The sequence below is a fragment of the Muscardinus avellanarius genome (genome assembly GCF_963383645.1).
Source record: "Muscardinus avellanarius genome assembly, chromosome: 7".
NCBI classification, from domain to species: Eukaryota; Metazoa; Chordata; class Mammalia; order Rodentia; family Gliridae; genus Muscardinus; species Muscardinus avellanarius.
In genome coordinates, this window is record NC_137793.1 from 104,896,131 (window position 1) to 104,922,029 (window position 25,899).

Here is a 25,899-nt window from a genome sequence, read left to right on the forward strand (position 1 = left end):
CAGAGAGAAGCAGCTGTGGGCTATGGGGACTTCTTTCTGAGCGACAGCCAAAGCAGCTTCAGGTTGGCCGGGCTGAGGAGGAAGGCGCGGGCAGCGCTCCAGGTCCGCTCTGCTCAGGAGCACCTCCAGCATCCCTGCCAACGAGGATGGGCACGCGGGCTGTGCCCTGGAGCCGAGCTGCCGCCCGCTGGGTGTAGGCTGCTTCAGTATTTACTGGATGTGACAAGCAGAGAGAAGAGCTTCCAGCAGCTTGCAGCCTGGCTGGAGTGGTGGGAGGTGTGTTGTGCGTGCATGCTCGTGTGCGTGTGTGCGCGGGAGCCCGGGTGTCCATGCAAACATGCCCTTCGCCCGCCAAGGACTTCACTGCTAAAAGAAAGATCTACTCTCTCCTCAGAGCTCCTTAACCTGCAGCCTCTCTGACCATCCAGTTGCCAAAGCCCCGCAGGCCATGAGGACTGGTCAACGGCAGTGAGTATTGATTTGGCTTCTTTCTCCTCTCCGGGGGGTCTGAGCGCTCGGATAGCATTATCCATATTTAATTAACCTGCCTCTTCATGCATATTGATTGCTTTCTTCCCGCTGAGGCTCTTCATTTCTCTCCCCCTCTTTAGAAATCTTTGCATTTTGCTTTTAACCTTCTTTCCCCCCTTGAGTATCTTCTCTTTCCATTGTGTCCCATCCTGTCCACCCCAGAGTCACCAGCGACTTGGCGCCCGTTTGCGAGGGTCCACGCACTGTGGGGACAGTCTCACTTTCTGAGCTCTGGGTAACCCCTCGGTCTGTCTCCCATAAATCAAACAGAATAAGAGCCCCGTGGTGCCAGGATTGTCCAGCAGGCTGGGTCAGATATTCTGCTGGTTCTCATTTAGTGGGGTCCCTGGTTGAGCTCATCAGAGGTGTAGGGGATCTGAGGGGCAGTTTGATTAGTTCTGGGTTTGGGAGAGAGACAGAGGGAGGCAGGCGTCTGGGTAGCACTGAACAAGCTGATGTGGGCGGGCAATAGGGAAGGGAAGAACGCAGAGGCAGGGCTGGATAGAGGTTGGGCGGCCCCTGCCCTAGATGACCTTGTCTGTGGGTACATGGGCAGCAGTCTCTGACTCAGCTCAGCTCCGGGATAATGAAGGCCCCTGGCCTGGGCTTCCCCCTGTCTGGGGGCAGATCCCACAAGCAAAAGAAATGAGGCATAGGCACCCCATATCTGATTCTAGGTGCCCCTTAAAAGGGCTTTGATTTCCTGACTTCTGGGCAAGCAGGTAGAGCGCAGTTAGGATGCTAACTGATATTCCTGTTGTCCAGGAACCCAATCCACGGAGATGAGCCTTTACATGAAACCTAATAATTTTTTTTTCTTTTTAGTTTCAACAAAGCCATATTTTATTTTATTAATGAGACTATGATTAGGGGAGATGATCTTAAAAAAAAAAGGTATTTGTGAAGCGTTCAGGGTAATACCAAAATAATTTAAATGGCGTAGCTCAGATCGGAGCCTTATCTATCTAAATTAGGTTTCTTTGAAAATGGATTCTATGTTTGGAGTCAGAGTTCCCCAGGGGAACCCTTTATGGATAGGTTGTTCCCGTGTTTCCTCCTATCTATTGGTTCTCTTCTGGGGGAACAAAGGCTTTGAGAATGGGACCCTCAGGACAGAGAGACTATAAGTCAATCCGCCTCGACCTCAGGATCCCCCGTCCCCACCCCCACGTCCTTCCTACCTCGGGTCAAGAATCGGCCAGTCCCAGGGCCCAGGAAGGTCATGCAACCTCCATATGGGCCTGGAAAGGTGATTTGAATATTCATTTCCTTAGCGGGTGCGGAGGAACCAGTGTGCTGAGGGTGGGGACACGCCTGCCTGCCAAGGAGTTCCTCCAACCTCCCTCCCACCCCCACTCCCCAAGCCTCCATGCACGCACACGCACGCACGCACGCACGCACGCCCACCTGGGACAGGTGCCTTCCGAAGGAGCAGACCAGCAGCCAATCAAATTATTCTAGAGCAAGTGCTGGTCCCCTCCATCATTTCCCTCCCCTCCTCAACCCAGGCTGGTCACTTGGGCCCCACTCTAGTAAGAGAAAGAGAACAGTCATTTTTGGTTTGCCAGGCTGTGCCTCCCTGGGGGCGCACGTCCCAATTTCTACTGATGGCCAGTGGTTGAGGAAGTAGGAATTCCTGACCAATAGCCAGCGGTAGGAAGCCACCCGGTGGTGTGCTCTTGTCCATCCTCGGTTGGTTGCCCTTGATGAGGACAAGCAGGTGTTTGCGGGGACTGGTGTGTCTCTGTGTGTGGGGTGCTCCGTTGGTGAAGAGCCATCTGAAGGAAATGTCACGTAGTCAGACGAGAGAGGGGGGCCCCTCTCACGGCAGACTCTTTGATTTTAGGTGAGAGGACGAGAAAGGGTAAATCCCCGAGTCCTGCAGGCTTATCTGCTGCCCTGACGTCCCTGCCAACCGGCCCAAGGGGTAATCGTAAGCGGATGCCTGTATGGCTGCCTTATTGATGCCACGCAGGTAATGGATGGATGACCTGTCTTCTCGCCCCTGCCCCTACCCCCTTCTCTCTACCTTCCCACCTCCCCTGCTGTTGGAGGCTGGCGCAAACCTTTAAGCCGCTGGGTGGTCCACTTGCCTCTGTCCCCCTGGGTCTCCTGTGTGGACTGCGCTGTTCTTGCCTGTGCTTCTTGCAAACTCGTGGCTTTGCAAGCAGGACCTGCCTGGGCTCCACGGCCTCCCACTGACTGTGCATGAGCTTGTATGGACCCATTTAGGACCCCTGTGAATTCCTGGCACAAGGGCTGGTAGAGAGAAGGCAGATGAGGAAAAGCCTAATTTCTAATTTTCTTTTCTTTTTTAAAGTAACTTTAAACTCGGACTCTTCTGCCCCCATTATTATTGAGACCTAATTAAGAAGACTTTTAACTCGGGCCTCAGCTAGAAAAGTGGGAAATCAAAACCACTTTGTCCCAGAGTATATTTTGTTGAGGACGTTCGTAAACTGCTGGGGAGAATCTTGGTTGTCTTGGTAACAAGTAGCACCCTTTACACGGGCCCCGCTAAACTTCATTAAATGGCTGGTGTGGAGTTGCCAATTTTTGAGAGGCCTCCTAATGGCTCTGGGGGGGGGGGCCTGACCGTTGGATGATTGATGATCCCGAGGCGCCGTGGAATGAACTACCCCCTTGGAAGTTGGCTTCTGGCCTGTGGTGCGGCCCGAGCAGGACCTGGACTTGAATTCACAGAGTGTGATGACTTAAGGGCCTTTAATCAGTGGCTCTCACGGCCCGTGTCAGGCACCCTGTGATCTGTAAGAGCGCACATGTAAGATGCTAGCTGTCTCAGGAGAGAGAATAGCTATTGCCGACGTTTTGAAATGTGGTGAAATAGACGGCTTCACAGTGTGGTCTGCCTGAGATGAGAGGTGGGAGCAGGGACTTGCAGCCCAGTTTTCTGCAGGAGAGAGGATATTTCTGGAAGCTTGGATGTTCCAGCCCTAAGAGGCTCTTCCAAGATGTGCTGGAGAATTCAAATGTTGTCCATTCCTGCCAGAGCTAATGCTATCCCTGAAGACGTTTGTTGGATAAGAGTTCTGTGAGCAAAGGCAATTACCAGGGTCAGGGATGGAAGTCTTTTTGAAATAAAAAGAAGTGATTGAATTGGATGACCTTTAAGGTCTCTGCCTGGCCCCAGGAGTTGTCAAAAGGAGGAAGAGAAAGCCAGGCCAGAAGGGCTTGTTTTCAATAAGGAGAACCGTATCTTCCAGGACCATTTCCACGGTAGATTGCTACCAACGTGTGTGTGGTTGTTCCCTTTCATAAATCAGCCTGAAGCCCTGATCTCATTATCCCAAACCCTCCCCACTTACCTTTGCCCACAACATGAGGAATTAGCCTGCTTAAAGGTCAGGGGTCAGTGAGCGAATTCTGGGCAACAGAGTAAATATTTCTCAGCTATGTGGTCTGTGTTGCGAGTCCTTAACTCTGCTCTTGTGCTTGAAAGCAACTTTGGACAGTACATGAATGAACGGTATTGTTGAGCTCCAATGAAACTTCATGTACACAAACAGCCCCTCGCGGGCTGTGGCTCGCCAGGCGCTGGTGGAAGATAATAGGGGCTAAGGCCGGGAGTCAGGAAGAGACGTCTTACTTCTCATGGGATCCTGATGCTGTGTGGGTCTTCTGGAAACTAAAAGTATGAGAATTTAAATATTCATATCCAACATTCAAACCTGCTTACTGAGACAAGTCAAAATATAGACAGGAAGGAAGAGCTTAGTGAATCAAGTCTGAGCACTGACAAAGGGGACACTGGTGCGCAAGGGTATCAATCACTCTTCCCCTCACCTGCGGCCATCGATCCTTGCTAGTCTGCGGCACCTTCGCGTATTTAACCCGACTGGGGGGCTGCCTGGGGAGACCCTGAGTGGGAACCCACCTGCCCGGAAGCCCTATACATTGTCTGTGCTCTGACTCTCCGATCTGCACCCCTGCATCCTGCGAGCACCCCTCTATGCTCCATGTGGGCACTACTTCTGGGGTTTGGCAACTAGGAGCTGCTGCTGCTGCTGCTGCTTGGCTTTCCTAGTGGAAAACCCAAAACACGGAGTGTTATTTTGTCACCACCGAATTTCCTTTCCCCACAGACTATCCTAATTTAGAAATTCTTGCCATAATGACCTTCATTGACTTACCATCAACGTGCTCTGTCGACTTTAAAAAGCACTAAGCCTCTAGGGGGAGGTAGGGCCCCTATTACTGTTGCGGTACTCAGGCTAACGGGCGAATGCACCCTGACCCTGCGGGTGCTTCCTTCTTGTTCTGGGGGACCCTGGGGATGGGGGACGGTGCTGGCTCCTGCAGCAGCAGTTCCAAGGGCTGGAATGGTGACAGTCCCCGTCCTTCTGCCCCCTGTGCTTGTTGCAGGAACAAAGGCATGAGGACTCGACTGGGGTGCCTGTCTCACAAGTCAGATTCATGTAGCGACTTCACAGCCATTCTCCCCGACAAACCCAACCGCGCTCTCAAGTGAGTAGTAACCTGGTGGCGGCGCCTTCCCGGGTGACCCCTCCTTCTCCAGCGAGTTGCTGACCAGAGACACCACAGGATGAGAAACCCCTGCTTCCCCATCCCTGGGCATGAGTGAGAGGGATGTGTGGTTCAGTGATGTTGAAAACGGGAGCCCCCTTTCTCCTCCGAGGAAAGCCTTATCTATCATTCACATAGCTGTGGGTGGCGAAGGATACTTCTTGGTTCTCCTGCATTGTCAGTCTGAGCTCTCGATATGGAAATAAACACTCAGACTTACTCTAAAAATATGCTCGGCTCCAGAGGCGCTGGATTCCCCACCTATTCGGTGCAGGCGCCGTGTTAAATGATGTCACCTCGAGTAACCCCGTGGTGGCATTATTAGCTCCACTTCAGAGGTGGCCGGAAGAGCTGGGGGCCTGAGCCCAGCTTAACTTTTCTGACTCTCAGGCTGGTTTCTTTGCACTATGACCCTGATGTCTTTAAATCACGAAGTTACGCAGCTTTGTTATTTAGACTGAATCCAATAGGCCAAATTCCCACCCTGAAGTTTCTTTCTCCCCCGATGGTCACTTGAGGACGTACACATTTACAGCAGTGGGATTGCAGGAGACCAGGCGCAGTCTTCATTCGCCGCCCCCTCCATTGTTCCAATTTGTTCTCCTGAGCAGAACTTAGTGGTGGGCAAGGGAGAGGAGGTCATTTCAGAAATATTCAAGGGAGATGTTTCTTCTTTTCTAGGAGATTGTCCACAGAGGAAGCCACGAGGTGGGCAGATTCCTTTGACGTGCTTCTCTCTCATAAGTGTAAGTAGAATTCAGGTGGCATCTGGTTATGGCAAATCTTCTGTTTGGTTAAAAAAAAAATGTACCAAATGCCTCTCAGGTTCCAGGTCCTGTGCTAGGTGACCCAGACCTCTGTGGGTCCCACCCTCGCAGAACACACAGATACGAACATGCACCGTTTAAGTGCGGAGGAGGGATGAGGGCCTTCTTTTCTGTTTTCTGAATTCAAAGTCTGGTCCCACTATACTTTGTGTTCTCGGCAATTTTAGCAAGAGAAGTTGAACCTAGAGAAAGGGAGTGATGGGCTCAGTAGTGTGAGAATCTATGTTCCTGCCCAGACCTTGTTTATAAAATTAGATGACCTCAGCCAGGCACAGTGGTGCACACCTGTAATCTCAGTACTTGGGAGGTTAAGATAAGAGGATTTCAGGTTTAAGACAAGCTCAACAATTTAGTGAGACCTTGTTTTAAAATAAAAAATCCAAAGTGCTGGGGTGTAGTCAGGTGATAAAATGCTCCTGGGTTCAATCTCTAGTACAACAAACAACAACAATAAATAATAATAATATTAGATCACCTCCTTTTAGGTTATTGGAGAGTCTTGGACTGACTAGTTAAGTGCATATTCTGTGTACTTTGTTATTCTTTTGAGTTGATAGAATTTTTATTTTCCCGGTCGCTTTTTGTTTTGGGGGATCACTGTCTCAGGTGCACAGACCCTCCAGTTTCTGAACACAACTTCTGATGTCTCTCCCCCTTCATTTCTTCCTTTCTCATTCCTTATGTCTTTTGTTTCCTATAAAGGCACAGAGACGTTGTGCATATGGCCTCGTGGGGAGGGCAATTTGTCATCGGTTGAACTTTCCAGCCCTTTCTTTGTTCTCTTCATGAGCAAGTCCACGTTTGCTGAGCTCTGAAATCCCAGAGGCATTGTATACATGGTGGTGACAGAGCAGGGGCTGGGAAGAGAAGGTGGTGGTGTGAAAAAACAGGAAGGTTCTAGTCAGACATTTGGCATTCCTCTTAACGTGTCACTGTGTCAGTACCGGAAATCCTAACTGATCTGGGAGCAGCAGTGTTTGGTATGGCGTTCCCACCTAACTGGGGGACACAGTTTGGTACAATTAAGTTTAAGGCACAGTGCGTATGTTAGATCCAGACCCCTGCCCCTGATTCTGACCCAGCTTGGTTACTAGATAGGTGAGTGGTCTTGATGGAGTCCCTTGGTTTTCAAAAGATGTCTTTAGAAGTGATTGCTTTCAACTTGATGAACAATTCCTTTCAACTCTGCCCCTGATTCTTAACAAATGAATTAACATATACCTTTTTATTTTTTGGTGGTACTAGGGTTCCTGGAAGCCCTTCTACCTCTGGGCTACACTCCCAGACCTATTATATATATTTATTTGGAAACAGGGTCTCTTAAGTCAGCGATGCTGGCTCCGAACCAGCGCGATCCTCCTGTCTCCGCCTCCCAAGCGCGGGGATTACAAGCGTGCGCCACCACGCCGACTAACATATACCTTTGAATTGCTTTTTTTTAAAAAATGCAGAATCTAAGAATATGTACATATCATGAGAAGTAATTTTGTGAGGCATGTAGTCGTTTGAGCGTCCCATGCATTGCTCTTAGGTGAGGGCAGCGTGGACACAGAATACGAGACATGCGACTGTACCCCAAACAGCAGGCTTCCGTGACAGGCTTGCCAAGGGAATGGCGTATTATGAATGGTAATGCTGAAGTTTTGACAGTAAGACTTCTCCTCCTCTTCCTCTTCATCCTTATCCCTCCCTCTCCTCCTCTCCCTCTTCCTCTCTCTCCTCCTTCTCCTTTTCTTTCTCCTTCCTCATCTTCTGCTACTATTCTGTTGTTTTTATGAAGGCAAATTTGGCTAAGCTAGTGTCGCTAACAGCTGGTCCCTTCTTTTTGGTCTAGATTTATTTCAAAGTCATCTTGAAGTTTGATTTCTGTTTAAGCCTCATAAATGATTTGCTCCGTTCAAGTCGCTGAGGTTGCTTCCTCGTTCTAAAATGGGGTTAGAGACACCTGCTCCCTCCCTATCACTTGCACGTGAGAAACTGAACAAGCAGACACCTTTAGAGGGCTCTGAGCTCTCTACTCAGGGGTATGTAGTAAGGATATGGTGGCATATTTTAAAATGATACTTTTACTTACCAAATGCAAAATAAATAGAGCCTTGAGAATAAAGATTACAAATTTTGTGGCTACTTATTAACATGAAGCCATTATGGACGAAGTCTGTGGAGGTGGGATTAGTAGAACTGGTAGATGCTTAGTGTGTATTTGTGTTGCTGTGGCTCCATGACCTGGGAATTTAAGAGACTTATTCCTTGATTCAATGACCCTTGAATCTAAAGACACCTGATTTGCTTCCAACAGGAATGCTCTTGGTGTTCAGGAAGGTGGCGACATTTTTCTGGGCTGGGGGTTTTGCTAAGAGATTACAAAAATGACACTAATTTTCTTCTCTGTCAGACCACTATAGAAATAGGCTTTTAAATTTCAAAGTTCTGTGATCATTGTGGAGTTTGATGTTCTATTTTTATTTCAGTTTAGTATGGAAATAAAAGCCAGTGAAGTGAATGTTCTTTAGAAGAAAGGGGTCCTTATTTGGGGAGACACTGGTAAGGCTTTCAGCTTTAAGAACTTGAAAGTTTACCCCCCGCCCCTGTGAAGACCACAGAGGAGCAGAGCTCAGGTTATCTTAAAATGTGTTGATGGCTTTCTAAAGTGTAATAAATTTGGGTTGGTACTGTGACTCAATTAGGGCTAAGCTTTTCAAAAGAGATTGTGCATGTGCTGGTCTCTCAGGAGGTAGGGCATTGACAAAGAGCGTGCAGAGTTGCCAATTAAGAAAAACATCCTAAGACGTAGAGTGTAGCATCCTTGAATGTCTGGGCTCCAGAAAAACACGTGTTAGTCTAGAATCCACTCCCCGGCAATTCTCCACAGCCAGGTAGCTGTCCACCCTAAAGATTCTATTTTATAAAATCCAGACAATTTCTCCCTATTCCCAATATATAGACCATCTTTGCTCTTCCTTTTCTGCATGGGTATTTTTGGCACTCATATATTTTAATAATAGATGTGCTGTCTGGAGCAGTGGTGCATGCCTGTAATCTCAGTACTTGGGAGGCTGAGACAGGAAGATTACAGGCTCAAGGTCAGTCTCAGCAACTTAGCATGACCCTCAGCAATTTAGTGAGAACTTGTTTCAAAATAAATAAGCAAAATTAGGGATAAGGGTGTAGATCAGTAGTAGAAGTACCCCCAGGTTCAATCCCCAGTATTCCCCTTGCCAAAAGAGCTTAGTGTTCCTTGTGCACAAAAGCCTATGCCATGTAGCTGGGAGGGGCACGAGGATGAGCAGGACAGGTCATCCATGCAGGTGAAGAACGCGGCCCTCTGGGAAGGCGGGGATGTGTCCTAATCTACACGAAAAATACAGTGTGATGCTACATACTAAGGCCCTCAAGACTTCAAATGAAACCCTGCCCTTCTGCCTTCCTCTTAAATTCCATCTTGTCAATATTAGATGTCTGGGATCAAAAGGGCTGCTTTTAGTTTAGGGACTTGTCTCTAGTTCACTGGGAAACGTACTTTTGAACAATTAAGTGAGGACCATTGGCTGGTAGTCACATCTGTGTTCCTGATTTAAAAAGAAATGATTGGTGTATATGAAATAAATCTTTGTTTTATACCAAAGATTGAACCCAGCGTGTTCTACCTCCAAGCTCTACCCCCGTTCCCATTTTAATTTGAGACAGGGTCTCAATAAGTAGCTGAGGGTCTTGGTAAGTTCCTGAGACTGGCCTCGAACCTGTGATCTTCCTGTGTGTTGGGTAGCCTTGATGGAGTCACTTCAGCCTCTTGAAAGATCTGTTACTTCATCCCTACAGAGAAGGATTTGGACTAGTGCATGTTGGGGCTGAATCCAAGCCCACCTCCTTGTCCCAGGGTGCTTGCTGTAGCAAACACCAGAGCTGGGCAGTAAGCAGCCACCTCCAGCAGTCGCCGTGGGCAGGGTACTGTAGAACTGCTTCAGAGCTGAAATGGCACCAGCAGCCAGAAGAGGGACCAAGGTGCCCGTGTCTGACAGCATCTTCTCTCCTAGACAAAGCACCTCTTAGGCTGCTTCTTAAAACCTTAGGATAGAAAAGAATACGGAAGGAAAATATTTGGAGTAGTTTTATTTCCAGTCATATTTGTTTACAGATGCAATAGTAAAAGCACCACGGAGGTCTGAGAGGCAGTGGCCAGCTAAGTGCTCCTTCTCCCTTTCTTCCTTTCTGTAAATTACCAGATGAAACTGAAATTGAAACTGTGGGTGGCTTCATTAACTAGGAAGGCTTTTTAATGTGTTTTAATTTGGCATCTTTTTCCTGTTCATTGAATGACAATTAGACTTGGTGTCTATAAGTTGTGTATGTAGTCTGCCCCGAAGGAGTATGTGTGTGTGTGTGTGTGTGTGTGTGTGTGTGTGCGTGCTTGCTTGCGTGCATGTGTGTGCACGTGCACGCTTGTGTGTATGTACACTCAGACACCTTTCTACTGTGCAGCTCATACCCAGGAAAAATGAAAGCTCCTAGCTTGTGGGAGATCTTTTTTGACAGGTCACAGAAGAACAGGAACATCACTGGTGCGTTTTCCCTGTCTCTTTTTCCTTCCCCCCTTCCCTCCTTGCGCTCCTCCTCCCTCCCTCTTCTTTCCTCTTCATCCCTCTGCCCTTTGTATTGTTTGAGACATAAAGGTTAGCTCCATCAGGTTTTTTTTTTTTTTTTGGTGGTGGTACTGGGGTTTCTGGAAGCCCTCCTACCTCCAGGCTACACTCCCAGACCTATTTTATGTTTTTATCTGGCAACAGGGTCTCTTAAGCCAGCGCGGCTGGCTTCGAACCAGCGTGATCCTCCTGTCTCCGCCTCCCAAGCACGGGGCCTGCGCTGTATGATGTAGCTGTATCTCCTTCCCTCACGTCTTAGCCTGGCCCCACACTGGGAGGACCCACGCCTCACGCCAGGCCTGCCCTGGGTGTTTCTCTGGAGCCTGACTGCGTTGTTGGCACAGATCGTGGAGTGCTGACCCGGCCCAGCCAGGCCCGGGAATGCTAGGGGAGGGGACCAGAGGATGCGCTCTTCAGCATTTGCAGGGTGATTATCTATCCCCGACAAATAGGACCATTATAGAAGCTTTTATTGGATTTAAAAAAAATTAGTCCTATTTTAGATAATGTTTGAGATATAAAAAATATAATGACTCAAAGTGGTCACATAGCCACCAAGCAGAAAACCCAAAGCAATCAATCCAATAAATAAAGACTAAATTATCAGCTCATAAAATGTCTTAAACTATTCATTTAGCCAGGCATGGTGGTACGCTCCTGTAATCCCAGTCCTTGGGAGGCTGAGAAGGGAGGATTGCAGGTTTTGAGGCCAGCTTCAGCAATTTAGTAAGACCCTCAGCAACTTAGCAAGACTCCTGTTTGGAAATTAAAAACAAACAAACAAACAAACAAAAACAATAAAAAGGGCTGGGACATAATTTGGAGGTAGACTGCCCTGGGTTCAATCCCCAGTATCCTACCCCCCAAAAAAGTATACATCTAAATGGCCTTAACTCTAGAACATACACATAGTTTGACAGTCAGACTTCATTACCCCACCCCCACCCCCCGCCCCCCTTTCTGGCTTCTCTAAACCAGAAGATTCTAAAACAGTGTTACTCAGGGTGTGATCCAAGGGCTGCTGTGAGCTTTGGAGAACTGACATCTTTGGGTCCTGTAGTTCTGCGTGAGACCTTGGGAGTCAGAGCGCTGGGCTCTGTCACCACCTCCTCGGCCCTCAAGGGAGCGCCGGCAGATCTACGCAAGTTGATAGGACACGAATCTAAAGTGTCCTGGTGGTGCCAACTGGCCAAGAAACACACAAAAGACCGCACTTTCCGTCGTCACTTTCTGGAAATCTCTGGCAGCGCGGCCAGAGACACCTCACGGATCATGAATTCCATGTTCGCAGGGGAGAGGCTTCCCAGCACATCAACAAATACGGCAGGCCTGCTTTCTGGGGAAACTGAGGCTCAGGGTTAGAAATGGATGTGTGCAGTGAAGGCAGGGGGGGGGGGACAGAAACGTCTTAGCTTCCTCGCCACCCTCCACATAGCTGCCAGTTTCTCTTGTACCTGGGAGGTGGGCATATCCGGCCTGTAAGGAAGGAGTGCCTGGACCCTATTCAGCAACTATTAAAAGCGTGTTGGAAGCCTGAGGGAAGCCAGCACAACACCGGTTTCTAGCGCGGGCTGGTTCTGTCACTTACTTTCTGCAGATAGCTCCACGCCGGTGACGCTCTCGCTCCTGATCTGTGGAAGGGGCGGGGCGTGACTGTCCCTGCCGCTGGGGGGTCAGTGCAACTGCTGCTCCCAGATGCTCGGCAGGACCCCCTGTGCACAGAGGGGCTCCACGAAGGAGAGCTATTATTAAATGATTTTGCTGTCATCAAACATTAAACTCTTTGATGAAACATGCATTTTTGCCCAAGGTTATGTCATCTCCCTAGTCCCACAGACAGCTCACGGTGGCAGACTGGGGGAACAGGGTTGGAATCACCAGGGGGCTGAGTCACTCCTCCCCCTGCCCCTCCTGAGCATGCGCATCCCCTCCTCCCTCCTTCCGATTCTCCTCCCTGTGTGCAAGGGAATGGAGTTTCAAAACCCAGTAGGTGAATTTGATGTGTTCCCTCTTTGAGAGTCTCTGCAGTATCCCCCTATCAAACCAACTTGAGAAATATTCTCAGATACTGAATTTTTTAAATCCTTCAGGCGGTGTGAGCGTTCCCAGTTCTTCTTCATTAAGGCAGTCGCTGGTGAATGCTGAACTTTCACCCTACTACGGATGCGTCTCCTTTGTCCCTCCATAATGGAAAATTCCTTGCCAATTTCTTATATTGGTTGCAGATACAGGCTCTACCTTGTTTTTCCTGATTGCTTAGCTTAGCTTCTGTTTGATGTGATGGGAAAGAACAGGAAGAGGATCTGTAAGGCCTGGGTCTCTTTTCTCTTCTGCTCCCACATTCTAGGGAGAAACCAGGTAACCTGAGAATTGCTGTTTCTTCGTATCCAATGTGGGGCACGATTATAGGACCTCTCTCTTCCCTTCCTTCCTTCCTTCCTTCCTTGGGATTGAGTCCAGGGGTGTTTGATCTCTGAGCAACATCACTAGCCTTATTTTTTTTTTTTTTACTTTGAAACAGGGTCTCACTAAGTTTCTGAGGGCCTCACTAAGTTGCTGAGGCTGGCCTCAAACCTGCAATTCTCTTGTCTCATCCTCCCAAACCCTGGGATTACAGGAATGCTCCACTGTGCCTAGCTTAGATTTTTCTAACACAGACGGTTACAATCTTCCCATTCTACCACAACCATAATATATTTTCTTGCTCTCTCTCTATATGCCAACAAAGTAGAGATATCATTGAACAAAATTATGTTAATCATGAGACTGAGGTATAATTAGCATACCCATTACTCACCAATAAACATTGTAACTGGCAATAATTTGTTCTCTCAGGAATTTCCCTACCTAAATCTTGCTTAGGCCCAGTTATTTGTTTAAAAATCCTTTAATGACACAAAAGAAAGACTGATTGTGATGGTATTCTCATCACAAACTCCAAATCAGTGGCTCGGATTTGAGTGGCTCTAGAATATGTATCGTGGATTTTATAAATGTGTTTTCTTCTCGTCTCCTTCTGTCTGACCTTGGAACTCATTCACTGGATTACTTTCTCCAACTGATCAGGAATACAGGAGGACTCAGGTCGCTGGAAAGCACTTTGGTAAACACAGAGCTTTAAAAAATTATTTTTTTCTTGTGATCTTGTATTTTTCCAAGCCTGGGGACTGAGTGAGGCCCAAGCCCACCCCAACCCAGCCAAATGAGGGCTGCTGGACCTTAAACTGTTACCTAAGCCACCCTCCCTGCTGCACCAGCTGCACGGCTCATTCATAGTGACCCAGTTTCTGGCCTTATGTAAGCATCCTGCATCAAAGAACCAGAGGGAGGGAGCCGGCAGCCGGCAGCACGCGCAGCCCCGGCGTGTTCTTGGAGGTTCTGTGGATGCTTGAGAGGATGCCAATATCCTGCCCACTGTTCCAGGAATCCTGGACACAAGCCTTTCCCTTCCTGCTACTGGAGAAGCCCCAATCTCAAAATCTGTACTGTTCCTAGAGCCTTCATTCCTTAGATGGCCTTGCAAAGAAAACCCAATTGAAATGAAAGGGAAATGAATGAAAGGCTGTTTCCTTCTGCTTTTCTGAGCTGCTCACTCTCCACGGCCTTTACTATGGCATCAGGACTGTATTCAGTATTAGGTGTGTTAAGTCCTGCATGCACCCCCCCCCCCACAGGAGCACTAGCAGGAGCCGACCTGCCCGGCCATCCCATCCCGCAGTCCTGTCGAAGACACCATGTTTGTATCTGTGCTTCACAGATGGGGGAGCCGAGGCACAGGGAGGTTCTGGCTCTCGCTCAAGCTCACACCGGGTGGGTGTGCGGCAGACCCAGGACACGACTGCAGGTGGAACAGCTTCGAGGTCAGAGGGAAGTGGCTCTTACCAGCTCCCTGAATCTAGTGCGTGAGAGGCCCCGTCCTGGCGCCTCGAGTGCAAAGAAGGCAGGAGACACTGTTCACCTTTCAGAGACAAGGCAGCAGTCTGCATTTTGGACCCACTGCAGTTTGCTGGCAAGGGCTGGGGAGGGGGTGGCAGAGGACAGAGAAAGGATGCGTGGCAGGGAGAGGTGCCCGCCCGGAGTCCGCAGAGGAGAGGCGGAAAGCTTTGGGGGTGGGGGGCGCGATGGACAGGGAGAAAGATGTGGCTGTGCAGAAACGACACCGCGCTGGGTCTTGTGCTGCCGATGCATTGGCTTGGTTGCAGAGCAGGAGAGGTGGACCAGGCGGGGCAAGCGGCCGTCCATGTCCACGGGAGCCCGCTGCCGCCATCTGCTCTGGGCGGGAGGAGGGCTTCTGCAGCGGATAGGGTGGGGGCGCCTCAGGGTGAAGCTTCTCTGCCTGGTGACCTGCCTCACTCAGCACTGGCCCTGGGAATATGAAGAGGGAGGGAAAAGCAGGCAAGAGGAGGAGGAGGGCTGAGAGCAGATCTTTGTCTGTCTGGGGCATCTTTGCTGCTTCCTTGGTCCAGATATCCCCCTGGGAAGGGCCGACCAGAGTAGGACCAGTCTCTCCTCTTTCTCCACCTTTCAAGCTTTCTGGCAACTTTCAAGCATCCGTGTTATACTTGTCCGCTCCCTCTGAATCCACCCTGGAAACCCAGACCACTAACCGGGCTGAAAGGGCCCTGCACTGGGTGGGAGAGCGCTGTGTACCTCGGGAAGGATGCTTTTGCGCTGTCTGAGTGAAGGAGCAGAGATGGGGCTGGCTGCGGGCGCTGAGGGGGAGAGGAGAGGTTAGGAGGAATCCAGGTTCTCAGAGGCACCGAATGGACCAGGTCTCACCACCAGGAAGGGGATGGTAGGTGTCCTGCTGCAGAATCTCCATGGGCATGAGCCAAATGCGCACCCGCGGGCTCTGGCATCCTGTTTGCCTGGTCGGGGCTGCTAGGCTATCGGTCCTTCCTTTTAGGAAGTGATAACCGGAGGCCCCACAGCCCTCCCTGGAGGAGAGACAGGCGGCGGCAGGGCTCTGAGGCCCCGCAGATGTGTGTGCAAACCCAGTCCCCTCCTTTCCCTGGCCGAGTGGCCATAGACAGTTCAGCTCTCCACAAACTCTCCTCTAACTTCTGGGAGTCCTGATTATGATGAGGCGTACTGGGTGCCTTTGCATGGGCAAACTCTCTTGATACTGCCAGCAATTAACATAGCAAGTCCTGGGGTTGCTCTTATTCTATATAAGAGAAGAACTGGGCTTCAGGATGTGAAGGTACTTTTATGGGTCATGAAGGATTCAAACCCAGACTGACTCTAGAGCCTCTATTCCTCCTCCTCCTCCTCCTCCTCCCCCTCCTCCTCCTCCTCCTCCTCCTCCTCCTTCTCTTCTTCCGCCTCCTCCCTTCTCCCCCTCCTCTTTCTCATACTGGGGATTGAACCCAGGGGCATTCTACCTCTGAGTTATACTCCCAGCCCTATTTTATTTTTTATTTTGAAACAGGGTCTCATTATTTGCTGAGGCTGGCCTTGAACCTGTGATCCCCCTATCTCAGCCTCCCAAGTACTGGAATTACAAGTGTGAGTTGCCACACCCAGCTCAGAGCCTCGGCCTTCTTAATATGTTTAGAGATGAAGTGGGCTCCTTTAGATAAACTGAGCAGCACAGAGGTTGGCCTGGGGAGACCTCAGTGTTTGACGGGGACGATGTTGAAGCAGGATGGGATTGTGGGTCCGGGGGAGCAGTGGCGAAGGGCCCTGTGTGGCGTAGAGAGGTCTACGTTGCAACAGGGCCTAGAGTTTGAGCAGAGTGCCAACAGCCCTGTGTTTCACTGCTGAGACCCAGTGACACTGAACGTGTTGTTCAAGGCCACACAATTAATTCCGGCCCGGCTCTGACCAGGACATGGTGCTTCCGCCCGGGCTGCTGGCAGGCCAGGCTGGCTGTGGGTGGTGGTATTGCGCTCCAAGTCCCCATGCCGGGAGCCGGCCCCGCTGCCTGCGGTGTGATGCAGTCCAGCTGTGCCGCCTTGCCCTCCTTTTCTCCTTTGACTTTCAGAGACTCCCCTGCCTTCTTCGGGGTCTTTATTCATTTCCTCTCCTCCCACCTGGGCTGTCATTCATGGGGACGGCGCCCTCGCTGGTGTCGCTCATGGCCTCCTTGTACACGCCTGGAGCTCCTCCCTCTACTCCAGTGGTCACCAGCCGCTCTTGGCAGCTCCTGGGCCTCTGGAGCGGGACCTGAAGCATACTCATGAGTGCCGGCCTTCTAGTTTGGCCTCCTGGCCACTACTGAGGGACCTTGGGAAACTCACGCCACTGCATGCTTTGATTTTTCTACTTTCAAGGGCTCAAAACATCCGGGCCTCTGCTATCCATTTGCCATTTGGAGCAAATGCCATAAGGTCTTTAAAACATTTGTATGGCACGCAAAACACATGTTCGATGAATGTTTGTGGTGATTGTTTTAAAATGCCTTCTCTGACTTCAACTTTTTTTTTTTTCAATACTGGGGATGGAACCCAGGGGCATTCTACCTCTCAACTATACCCCCAGCCCTATTTTTTATTCCTTATATATTTTTAAACAGGATCTCACTAAGTTGCAGAGGGCCTCACTAAGTAGCTGAAGCTGTCTGCAAACCGTGATTCTCCTGTCTCAGCCTCCCAAATGCTGGGATTACAAACGTGTCACCATGCCTGGCTTCAATTTCTTATTTTTTTAATCTCCAGCTATCTTTCTCAGCCTCTCTTACGTTTCAATTTGTAGTTTCTAAATCCTTGCTGTTTTCCAGGCTCAAGGTTCATTCCGACCTGGATTGGATGGTCTTCTCTTTGATAGATACACTCTCCAATCAAAAGTTATTGTTCCTTTCTTAGTGACTGGGACCCGCTGCAGGCCTCCGGGGCTAGGCCTGCACTGTCGTTTGCTGTTACCGATCCCATTTGTATTCATTTTCCCCAGCTAGCTGTTCCTGATTCTCATTCTTTTAGATGTCTTCATTATAACACACGCTATGCTTGTAAGTACTCAATTAGGCTGGGCGTGGTAGCACATGCCTGTAATCCCAGTACTTGGGAAGCTGAGATAGGAGGATCGCAGGTCTGAGGCCAGTTTCAGCAACTTAGGGAGGTCCTCAGTGAAACATTTTCAAAATAAAAATTAAAAAGGGCTGGGGATGTAGCTCAGAGGTAGAAGTTCTCTGGGTTCAGTCCCCAGTATTCCCCTGCAGTATTCAATTAATTATTTAAAATTATTCCTAAATATCTTTTACGTTAGACTAGCCTGAAAGTTCTGTGAGTTGGTGATTTTACATGACTCATTCATCCCATGGCTCTAAAACCTAGCACGTGGAGGTAGCCTGCCTTCATGGTGACCCATCCCAAATTAATAAAGAAGATCAATACTCTCCGACTTGATGTCTGTCAAATGTGTCCCTTCCGTGACCCCTGTCTTCACCCACTTCTCTTTTTCTTCCTTGACTTTTTTTCTTGAAGTGTGCCTTCTTCCCAAATACTCTTTTGCTTTTTTATTTCTTTCCCCCTTCTGCTTGTAAACACATCATGGAGAAAACTTGCTTTGGACTCCCGTGGCCCTGGTTGGAAATCTTGGCTTTACTCTTACCAGTTCTGTACCGGGGCAATGAATTCAACACCTCTAAACTTTTAGTTTTCTCCTGTGGAAGATGGAGTGATACTTTCTGGGGATCAGCATTGCTCTGAAAATAAATGAGCTGGGATTTTGTAAAACCCTGAGCAAAAAGCATGGCACATAGTCAATAAATAAAAGCCCTTGCCCGAACCCTCAATAAACAAGCAAACAATACAGCTCTGCCCTCCCTGCCCATCCCACCTGCCCAGCTAGGCTCAGACAGCCTTAAGTTAGAAACGTCCCTGCATCCACACACAGCCCTTTTGCTCTTTTGTGCACCATAACTGTGTTCTTGGGCCTATTTCTTTGGCTTTCCAGAGGCAAAATTTTTTCCAATTAGCCTCTTTCTTTGAACTCTTCTTGCTCAAGTCTTTTCCGATCAGATCATCATTTAAACATATCCCAAACTATCTTAAACAAACAATCAGACAAGCCAATAAACACCACCACCCTCTCTGTCCAGCTATGGTATCTATTTCCTTCTCTGTCAAATCTCTTGCCAGAGACGTCTGAATGAAGTGCTTCCACTTCCTCTCCCTCAGTCACCCCTGTGCATGTCCACGCGATGGCCAGGGCTCCTCACGCCACCAGCACCTTCAGCCAATGGCCGCGGCCTCTCCCGCCCCCTTCCCAGGCTCTGTCTGGCTTGACCTCTGGTGGCCGGGACACAGTGGCCTCTTCCTCCTCCTCGCAGCCTTCTCTTCCCTGACCGTCTGCAACGCTGTGCAATCCTCCCCTCTCCCTGGCTCTTCCGCAGGCCGCTCGGTGTGTGCCTGTCCTAAAGGAGACCCAGTAGTCTTAGCTGTGTTATTAATAAACACCATTCTTTCTAAACTAGTTTGAATTACTCAAATAAGCTTTCTTCATTCAAGCCTGCGTGCGTGTGGTTATCTCTTCCTGAAATTCTCCTCCTTCCCCTTCCTCCCCTTAACTTCCCATCTGGGCTTCGAAGCCTCTTCCCTGCAGGGCTTCCTTCCCTGTGCAGGGCTGGCTCAGGGCCCCTTCTGGCTTCTTTCATAGCGCCCTGAATATACTTTCCCTATCGAGTCTTATCATACTATATAATTGCCATATTTCTATATTTGTTTTTTTTTTGGCTCAAACTGCCCTTTGGTAGCAGTGTTTGTAGAAGGCCACATAAGTACAACGTAGAAGACCACGCTGCTGCGTCTGTTTTTGATATCCAGTAGGATACCTGGCTCACCCCAGGAATGAATGAATGAATGAATCAATGAGAATGGCGTTATTGCGTTTTTGGATTGGGAGTTAGTAGACCTTAATTTATTTTTTTTTTAAATACTGGTGATTGAGCCCAGGGGCATTCTACTTCTGAGCTACACCCCCAGACCTACTTTTTTTTTTTTTTTTTTTTTTTTGCAGTACTGGGGATGGAACCCAGGGCATTTTACCTCTGAGCTACACCCCAGCCCTATTTCTTTCATTCTTTATTTTGAAACAGGGTCTCACTGAGTTGCGAAGGGCCTTGCTAAGTAGCTGAGGCTGTTTGCAAACCGTGATCCTCCAGTCTCCGCCTCCTGAATGCTGGGATTACAAGCCTGTGCCATCACGCCCGGCCCAGACCTAGTTTTAAAAACAAATTTTTGAGATAGGGTCTAAGTTCCTGAGGCTGGCCTCAAGCCTGCGATCCTCCCATCTCAGCTTCCCAAGTACTGGGATTACAGGTGTGTGCCATCATGCCCGACTTACCTTACAGTTTTAATTCTACAGATTATCAGTCGTATGAGATCGGGCAGGTTGCCTCTTTCAGCCTCACACTGTCCTCTGTCAACTGGGAAGAAGGACAGGGCAGCCCCGGGAACACTGTATAGGTCTTATCTCCCACAAAGGCCCACCAGGCCTGGGGCCCCGCAGAAGAGAGAAGCCTGCCTGCATCTCCACTCGCCCAGGGCCAGATAGTTTCCTGGCAGGGTTGTCCTTACCGTGGGGAAGGCAGAAATGCAATTTTCTTTCCTTATCTATAATGACATTCTACTTGCTCGCAAGTGCCTGTTTTGTTTGGTGAAAAGAATAAAATCAGATGCAAATGGCACACTTAAAGCTCTCCCGTTCAAAGAACGTGGTCTCTTCCGGCTGAACAACGGCAGCAGGCTCCTCTGAGTCAGGCCCTGGTTCCTCTTCTTGGAGGGTCTTCCTCACTCCCCCTCCCACTCCCCAAACACGGTGGGACGTGGATAAAGTTGGAGGCAAGTACGGCGTGGTCTTCCTGGTGGGTGGAGTGTAAATGCAGCGATCTCATAGGAGTGGGGAGTAGGGCAGTGGTAACCGGGGATGGGAGAGGAGGGGAGGGGGGACCAGGCAAGGTTGGTTAAAAGATGCCGAGTGACAGACGGGAGAGGGGAGTTCAGATCTGCCAATGATGCACGATAGTGCAACTGTATATACCGATATTGTAGTGCACATATTATTTTTGTGGTACTAGGAACTGAACCCAGAGGCATTCTACCTATGAACTACACCCTCAGACTGATTTTCTTTCTTATTTGGAAACAGGGTCTCACTAGGTCGCTGAGATCCTCCCAGAATTGCTGAGGCTGTCCTCGAACCTGAGATTTTCCTGTCTCAGCCTCCCAAGTACTGGAATTAGAGACATGCGCCACCATGCCCGGCTCAAAAGTTTTTACTATCAGGAAATGATCAATGTTTGAGGAATTTATGTTTAACCTGATTTAAACATTACATACATTCCTCCCATCCCTCCTAACCAGGGGTTATTTTGAAAGCAAATTTGGTTTTTAAACGGATACATAAAACTATAAAAACAATTTTGTATTTACTTAAAAATTTACTCTGAAAAAGCAGAGGGAGTGGCAGGTGGGGAGACCCTAGGCTGGGGGCCTCGGGGCCTCCCTGGATCGCTCCTGGCTCCTGCTTAGAGTCCTCCCTCGCTAAGCAGGCCTCCTCACTTCCAAAGGGCCCCAAGTCTCCTCAGAGGCAACTCCAGCTGGACCCAGCTGCCTTTCCATCCCGCTCTGCCACAGGGGTCCCTTCTGCAAGCAGCTGCCTCCTCTGGGAGGAGTGCTCATTCTCCAGTCCAAGTTACCCGGAGCCTTAGAAACTTCTGGGTCTTCTCCTCCATGGGAATTTGGAGGAGGACAGTGTGGGAGGGGCACCAGAGAGAGCACCCACAAAGGATTTAATGGGGAACACTTTTATACTTTGTTCTCTGATCATCTCAAGACCTTCGATGGTCCTTTGTCCATTAGTAGTCTAAAAACCATAATTGAGTTGAATAGATGAGTCTCTGTCTAAACAGCGCCATGTCACCGTGTTAGGGCCACTTTGACTCCCAATTGCTTTGTGATTTTTCTAGTTCCTTCTAGAGTTTAGACTCCAGTGTAGGAATGGGGGTGGGAGGCACCCTGAGATGACCTTTTATGTGAGTCTAAACTGTGCTACTTTCTTCTTCCTCCAGTGCACAGGAATGGTTTTATTTCTATTCTGCCCGATGGGAAGTAGCTTTATACTCTATCCTGCTTTCTCCACACTCTGTGGTTTAGAGTTAGGCGACCATGTGTCCTGGGTGTCTGGTGGTCATAGCTTATGTGGTTTGTCCCTGTATGATTACCAGCAGTGTACCCTCCACTCAGACATGTCTTGGCTTAGATGATAAATTATGCAACCTCTCACTTTTCTTAAATACTTTAGGCCCAGACCTCCAAACTTAAATTTATTTGTGATTTAAAGCTTAGCTTTGGGTGCCCTACGAAAATCCTTCTCTTTCTCAAGTCCCTGGCTCTTATGATGAAAGGTTTGGCTTTTTAAAATTCTTTACATTTTAAAATTGGGGAGGGGGGGGATTGAACCTAGGGGCAGTCTCTGACTACACTCCCAGCTGTATTTATTTATTTATTTATTTATTTATTTATTTATTTATTTATTTATTTATTTATGGTACTTGGGGTGGAACCCAGGGGCTTTCTACCTCTGGGCTATACTCCCAGACCTATTTTCTATTTTATTTAGAAACAGGGTCTCACTAAGTTGCTGAGAGCCTCACTAAGTAGCTGAGGCTGTGCGATCCTCCTGTCTCCGCCTCCCAAATGTGGGGATTACAAATGTATCCCACCACACCCAGATTTGTTTGTTTATTTTGAAACAGGGTCTTACCAAGTTGCTGAGGCTGGCCTCAAACCTGTGATCCTCCTGCCTCAGTTTTAGGTGTGCGCCACCATGCCTGGCTTGTCGTACTTACTTATTCTGGTTTTATCTGCCTTTCTCACAGTTTTTAGAAAGCTACACCTGTTACAGAGAAGAGTACTGTAAGGGTAAAAATAATATAAAAAAGTTTAAAATAAGAAAAGTAACTGGAAATGCAGGGTATAAATAAATGTGATTTCCCTTCCGGAGTGATATATTGATCCTGCTCATTTGTGCTGATTGGAAGTCTGTCTGGCATTGGTTAACAAGAAGGAAAGGATGTGGTAATCATTACATTACTTGGTAGAAAAATTATAATCAACTTCAAATAAAAAATAATTTGATAGGCAAGTCTTAAAAATGCATAGAAGAAAACATCAAAATACAGGGCCTCAAAATACAAGACTTTTTTTTTTTTTTTGGTGGTACTGGGGTTCCTGGAATCCCTTCTACCTCTGGGTTACACTCCCAGACCTATTTTTATATTTTTATTTGGAAACAGGGTCTCTTAAGCCAGTGCGGCTGACTTTGAACCAACGTGATCCTCCTGTCTCCGTCTCCCAAGCATGGGGATTACAAGCGTGCGCCACCATGCCCGGCATAATACAAGACTTTCTAAAGGAGGCTGTCCATTCAACAGAATGGTGTTTTACTGAATTTTAGCAGGGTGTTTACTTTTCATTGGGTTTCTGGAGGCAGTAAAGGGTTGACCCTGGAACCTTCCTATTCCTCTCTAGTTTTTCTTGCAAATGACCATGCATTTTCTCAGGGTATTGACTCAGATTGGGGTAGAGGATGGATTACACAAATTACCTTGGCCCAATTAGCAGCACGGGCTCACTAGTAGACCTTGGGGAAAACCAGTGCTATGCGAGGGGACAGGCAGGAAGCACTGAGGGCTGGTCAGCCATGACCATGCTGTCAACAGATGCATGCAGATGGAAAAGGTGCAACATACGTATAATGGAGTTTTACCCAGCCACAGAGAAAGACAAAATTATGGCATATGAAGGAAAATGGATGGAACTTGAGAACATTAGGCTGAGATCAGGCAGTCTCAGAAAGTCAAGGGTCAGATATTTTCTCTCATAGGTGGAAGCCAGAGAGAAAATAGAAAAGAAAGGGAAGTTGAGATTTAAAAAAAAAAAGACTAGTAGAATAGTGATTTTAGAAAAGAAATAGAAAAAAAAAAAGAACCTCTCTTTCTTCTACAGTTCTTGAACTTAAAGTTCTTCCTCTCTCTTCTTCTCCATCTTCCTTCGTCTCCACAGATGGAGTGGCCGCCTTCCGGGCCTTCTTGAAGACTGAGTTCAGTGAGGAGAACCTAGAGTTTTGGCTGGCTTGCGAGGAGTTCAAGAAGACCAGGTCGACTGCGAAGCTGGTCTCCAAGGCCCACAGGATCTTCGAGGAGTTTGTGGATGTGCAGGCCCCACGAGAGGTGTGTTGGCCATAACATCCTGTCAGACCTCTCTCCAGGCAACTGGCTTGCATCTCTCTCCTCAGAGGGGGTTTGACCCAGGCTCAATGAGGAGTTTCTTCTACTGAATGGAGCCTTACCATCTTGGTGGCTCTTGATAAACAAGAGATTGTTTTTAAGGGGCAGAAGCTCAGGGTTTCTAGCAGAGGAGCTCTATTAGAAGTGTTTTAGCAAGCTGGGCATGGTGGCACATGCTTGTAATCCCAGCATTTGGGAGGCTGAGACAGGAGGATCGTGGTTCACAGACAGCCTCAGCCACTACTTAACGAGGCCCTTTGCAACTCAGTGAGACCCTGTTTCCAAATAAAGAATAAAAATAGGACTGGGGGTATAGCTTGGAGGTAGATTGCCCCTGGGTTCCATTCCCAGTACTTAAAAAAAAAAGTGTTTTAGCTGTCTGTCAAACACATGCTATCAGGGACCGTGTTGCTCTAGAGATTTTTTGCAAGAGTAGATGCCACTGAGTCTGTGTTTATTTTCCTGGTAGAAGGCAGCAGAGCTTAATGGAATAAGTACCCAGTTTGGGATTTTGTTTCAATCTTAGCTCCACCACTAAGTAGCCGTTTGCTCTTGCCAAGTTAGTTAGCCTCTCTGAATTTACTTTTCCCCGATGTCAAAGACAATAATATCACCACCTTGCAAGAAAACTCTGTGTTAGAGATAAGGCACCTCTTCACTGTCCACTGCTGCTCACTAATGAGCACAGTTGCTTATATTATTTTAATTATATATAAGAATAAGATGATTTCTATGTATTGCTGTTCGGAGTTATCATACAGAATGTCACGTGGAGGGTTTAACTAAAAAACAATATTTGCTTGGAGTTTAGATTTTGAGTTTGCTTCTATCTTGGTTTCTGGTCTTTGGGACTGAACATGAAGTAAGAGCTGTGGGAAGGTCTTGCGCTGTGCGCCTAGAGCCCTTCATCTATGCTTGGACGGGGGCTACGAGGCCTTTATCAGTTGCCTCATAATGCTGGTTGGAATAGATACGAACGTTCTAACCAGGGTCTCTGTCTATAGAGCACTAGTTAAGAAGAGCCAAGAAAGAAAGCTCACTTCAGGGAGCTGGCATTAACACTTGCTGAGGCTAACTCTCTGCCTGACATGAAGATCCTTAGATGAGGAATCAATTGATTTAGGTTTTAAAATTTTTTTTTGTTTTGCCTTTGCTGTATTACTAACCTACCATACTACTTTAGACAAGCTTTGAAATCTCTCTTTTCTTTGGTGTCCTTATTTACAAGTTAGAACTAAGAATAACTGGTTTGCAGACCTCACAAGATTCCTCCTGTGACTTCAAGAACACAAGAACGTGTCCATGAATGCCGTTTGTAAAGTATAAGTCACCTTAAAGCTATCAAGTACTGTTATTAATGATTCTTCCCTAGCCGGGGCCAGCTGCCTGGCGCCTGGGCCCTGGAGGCTCTGTGACCTTGTTCTCTGTTTGTACCTCCAGGTAAACATCGACTTCCAGACCCGAGAGGCCACGAGGAAGAACATGCAGGAGCCATCCCTGACTTGCTTTGACCAAGCCCAGGGAAAAGTGCACAGTCTCATGGAGAAAGACTCTTACCCCAGGTTCCTGAGGTCCAAAATGTACTTAGATTTGCTGTCCCAGAGCCAGAGGAGGCTCAGTTAGACCTCAGATGGGAACTCTTGGGAACCACCGGCTTTCCCCTTCCCTCGCTGCCACGACCATATTCTAATGTGAAACATCATAGGTGTTTAAAGCCAGTGGCCTCTGGGGTGGGAGGCTGGGGGTGAGGATGAAGGAAGAAGGACTGCTCCGAAGTGTGACCCAGCTGCCAAAAGCTGCCAAAAGCTTGGACTCTTCCAATTGCCAACGTCTGTGTTTTGGTTAGTGGTAACCTCTTGCCGCTGTTGCCCTTCTCTGGGTCAGAAACTTGCCCTTCATAACGCCTTGGGTCATGGGGAAGGCAGATTCGCTGGGCTAGGCTAATCTGTAAATAATGCCAATGCAGTTGCCACCGCCTTTTCACCCTCCTGGGTTAGGATTCCTGACTCTCCACTTATCCCTTCTGCCTGGGAGGAGTAGCTGCAAGACGTGGGCTGTTTCTCTCTCTCTCTCTCTCTCTCTCTCTCTCTCTCTCTCTCTCCCTCTTCCTCTCCCTCTCTCTCTC

General features: G+C 48.3%; 1 protein-coding gene across 2 annotated transcripts; it reads left to right on the forward strand.

Annotated features, from left to right (window-relative positions):
- Positions 1-448: 448 nt before the first annotated feature.
- On the forward strand, positions 449-25,397 carry RGS8 (regulator of G protein signaling 8; the record flags this gene model as incomplete). Of its 2 annotated transcripts, none has more annotated exons than XM_080699177.1 (5): positions 449-468; positions 4,915-5,016; positions 5,758-5,822; positions 23,551-23,717; positions 25,215-25,397. In XM_080699177.1, 5 exons carry the CDS (start codon positions 449-451, stop codon positions 25,395-25,397), a joined length of 537 nt encoding a protein of 178 aa, XP_080555303.1. The 2 variants fall into 2 exon arrangements, with proteins under 2 accessions (XP_080555303.1, XP_080555302.1); XM_080699176.1 differs by lacking the exon at positions 449-468 and adding an exon at positions 2,481-2,506.
- Between the last annotated feature and the right edge of the window lie 502 nt (positions 25,398-25,899).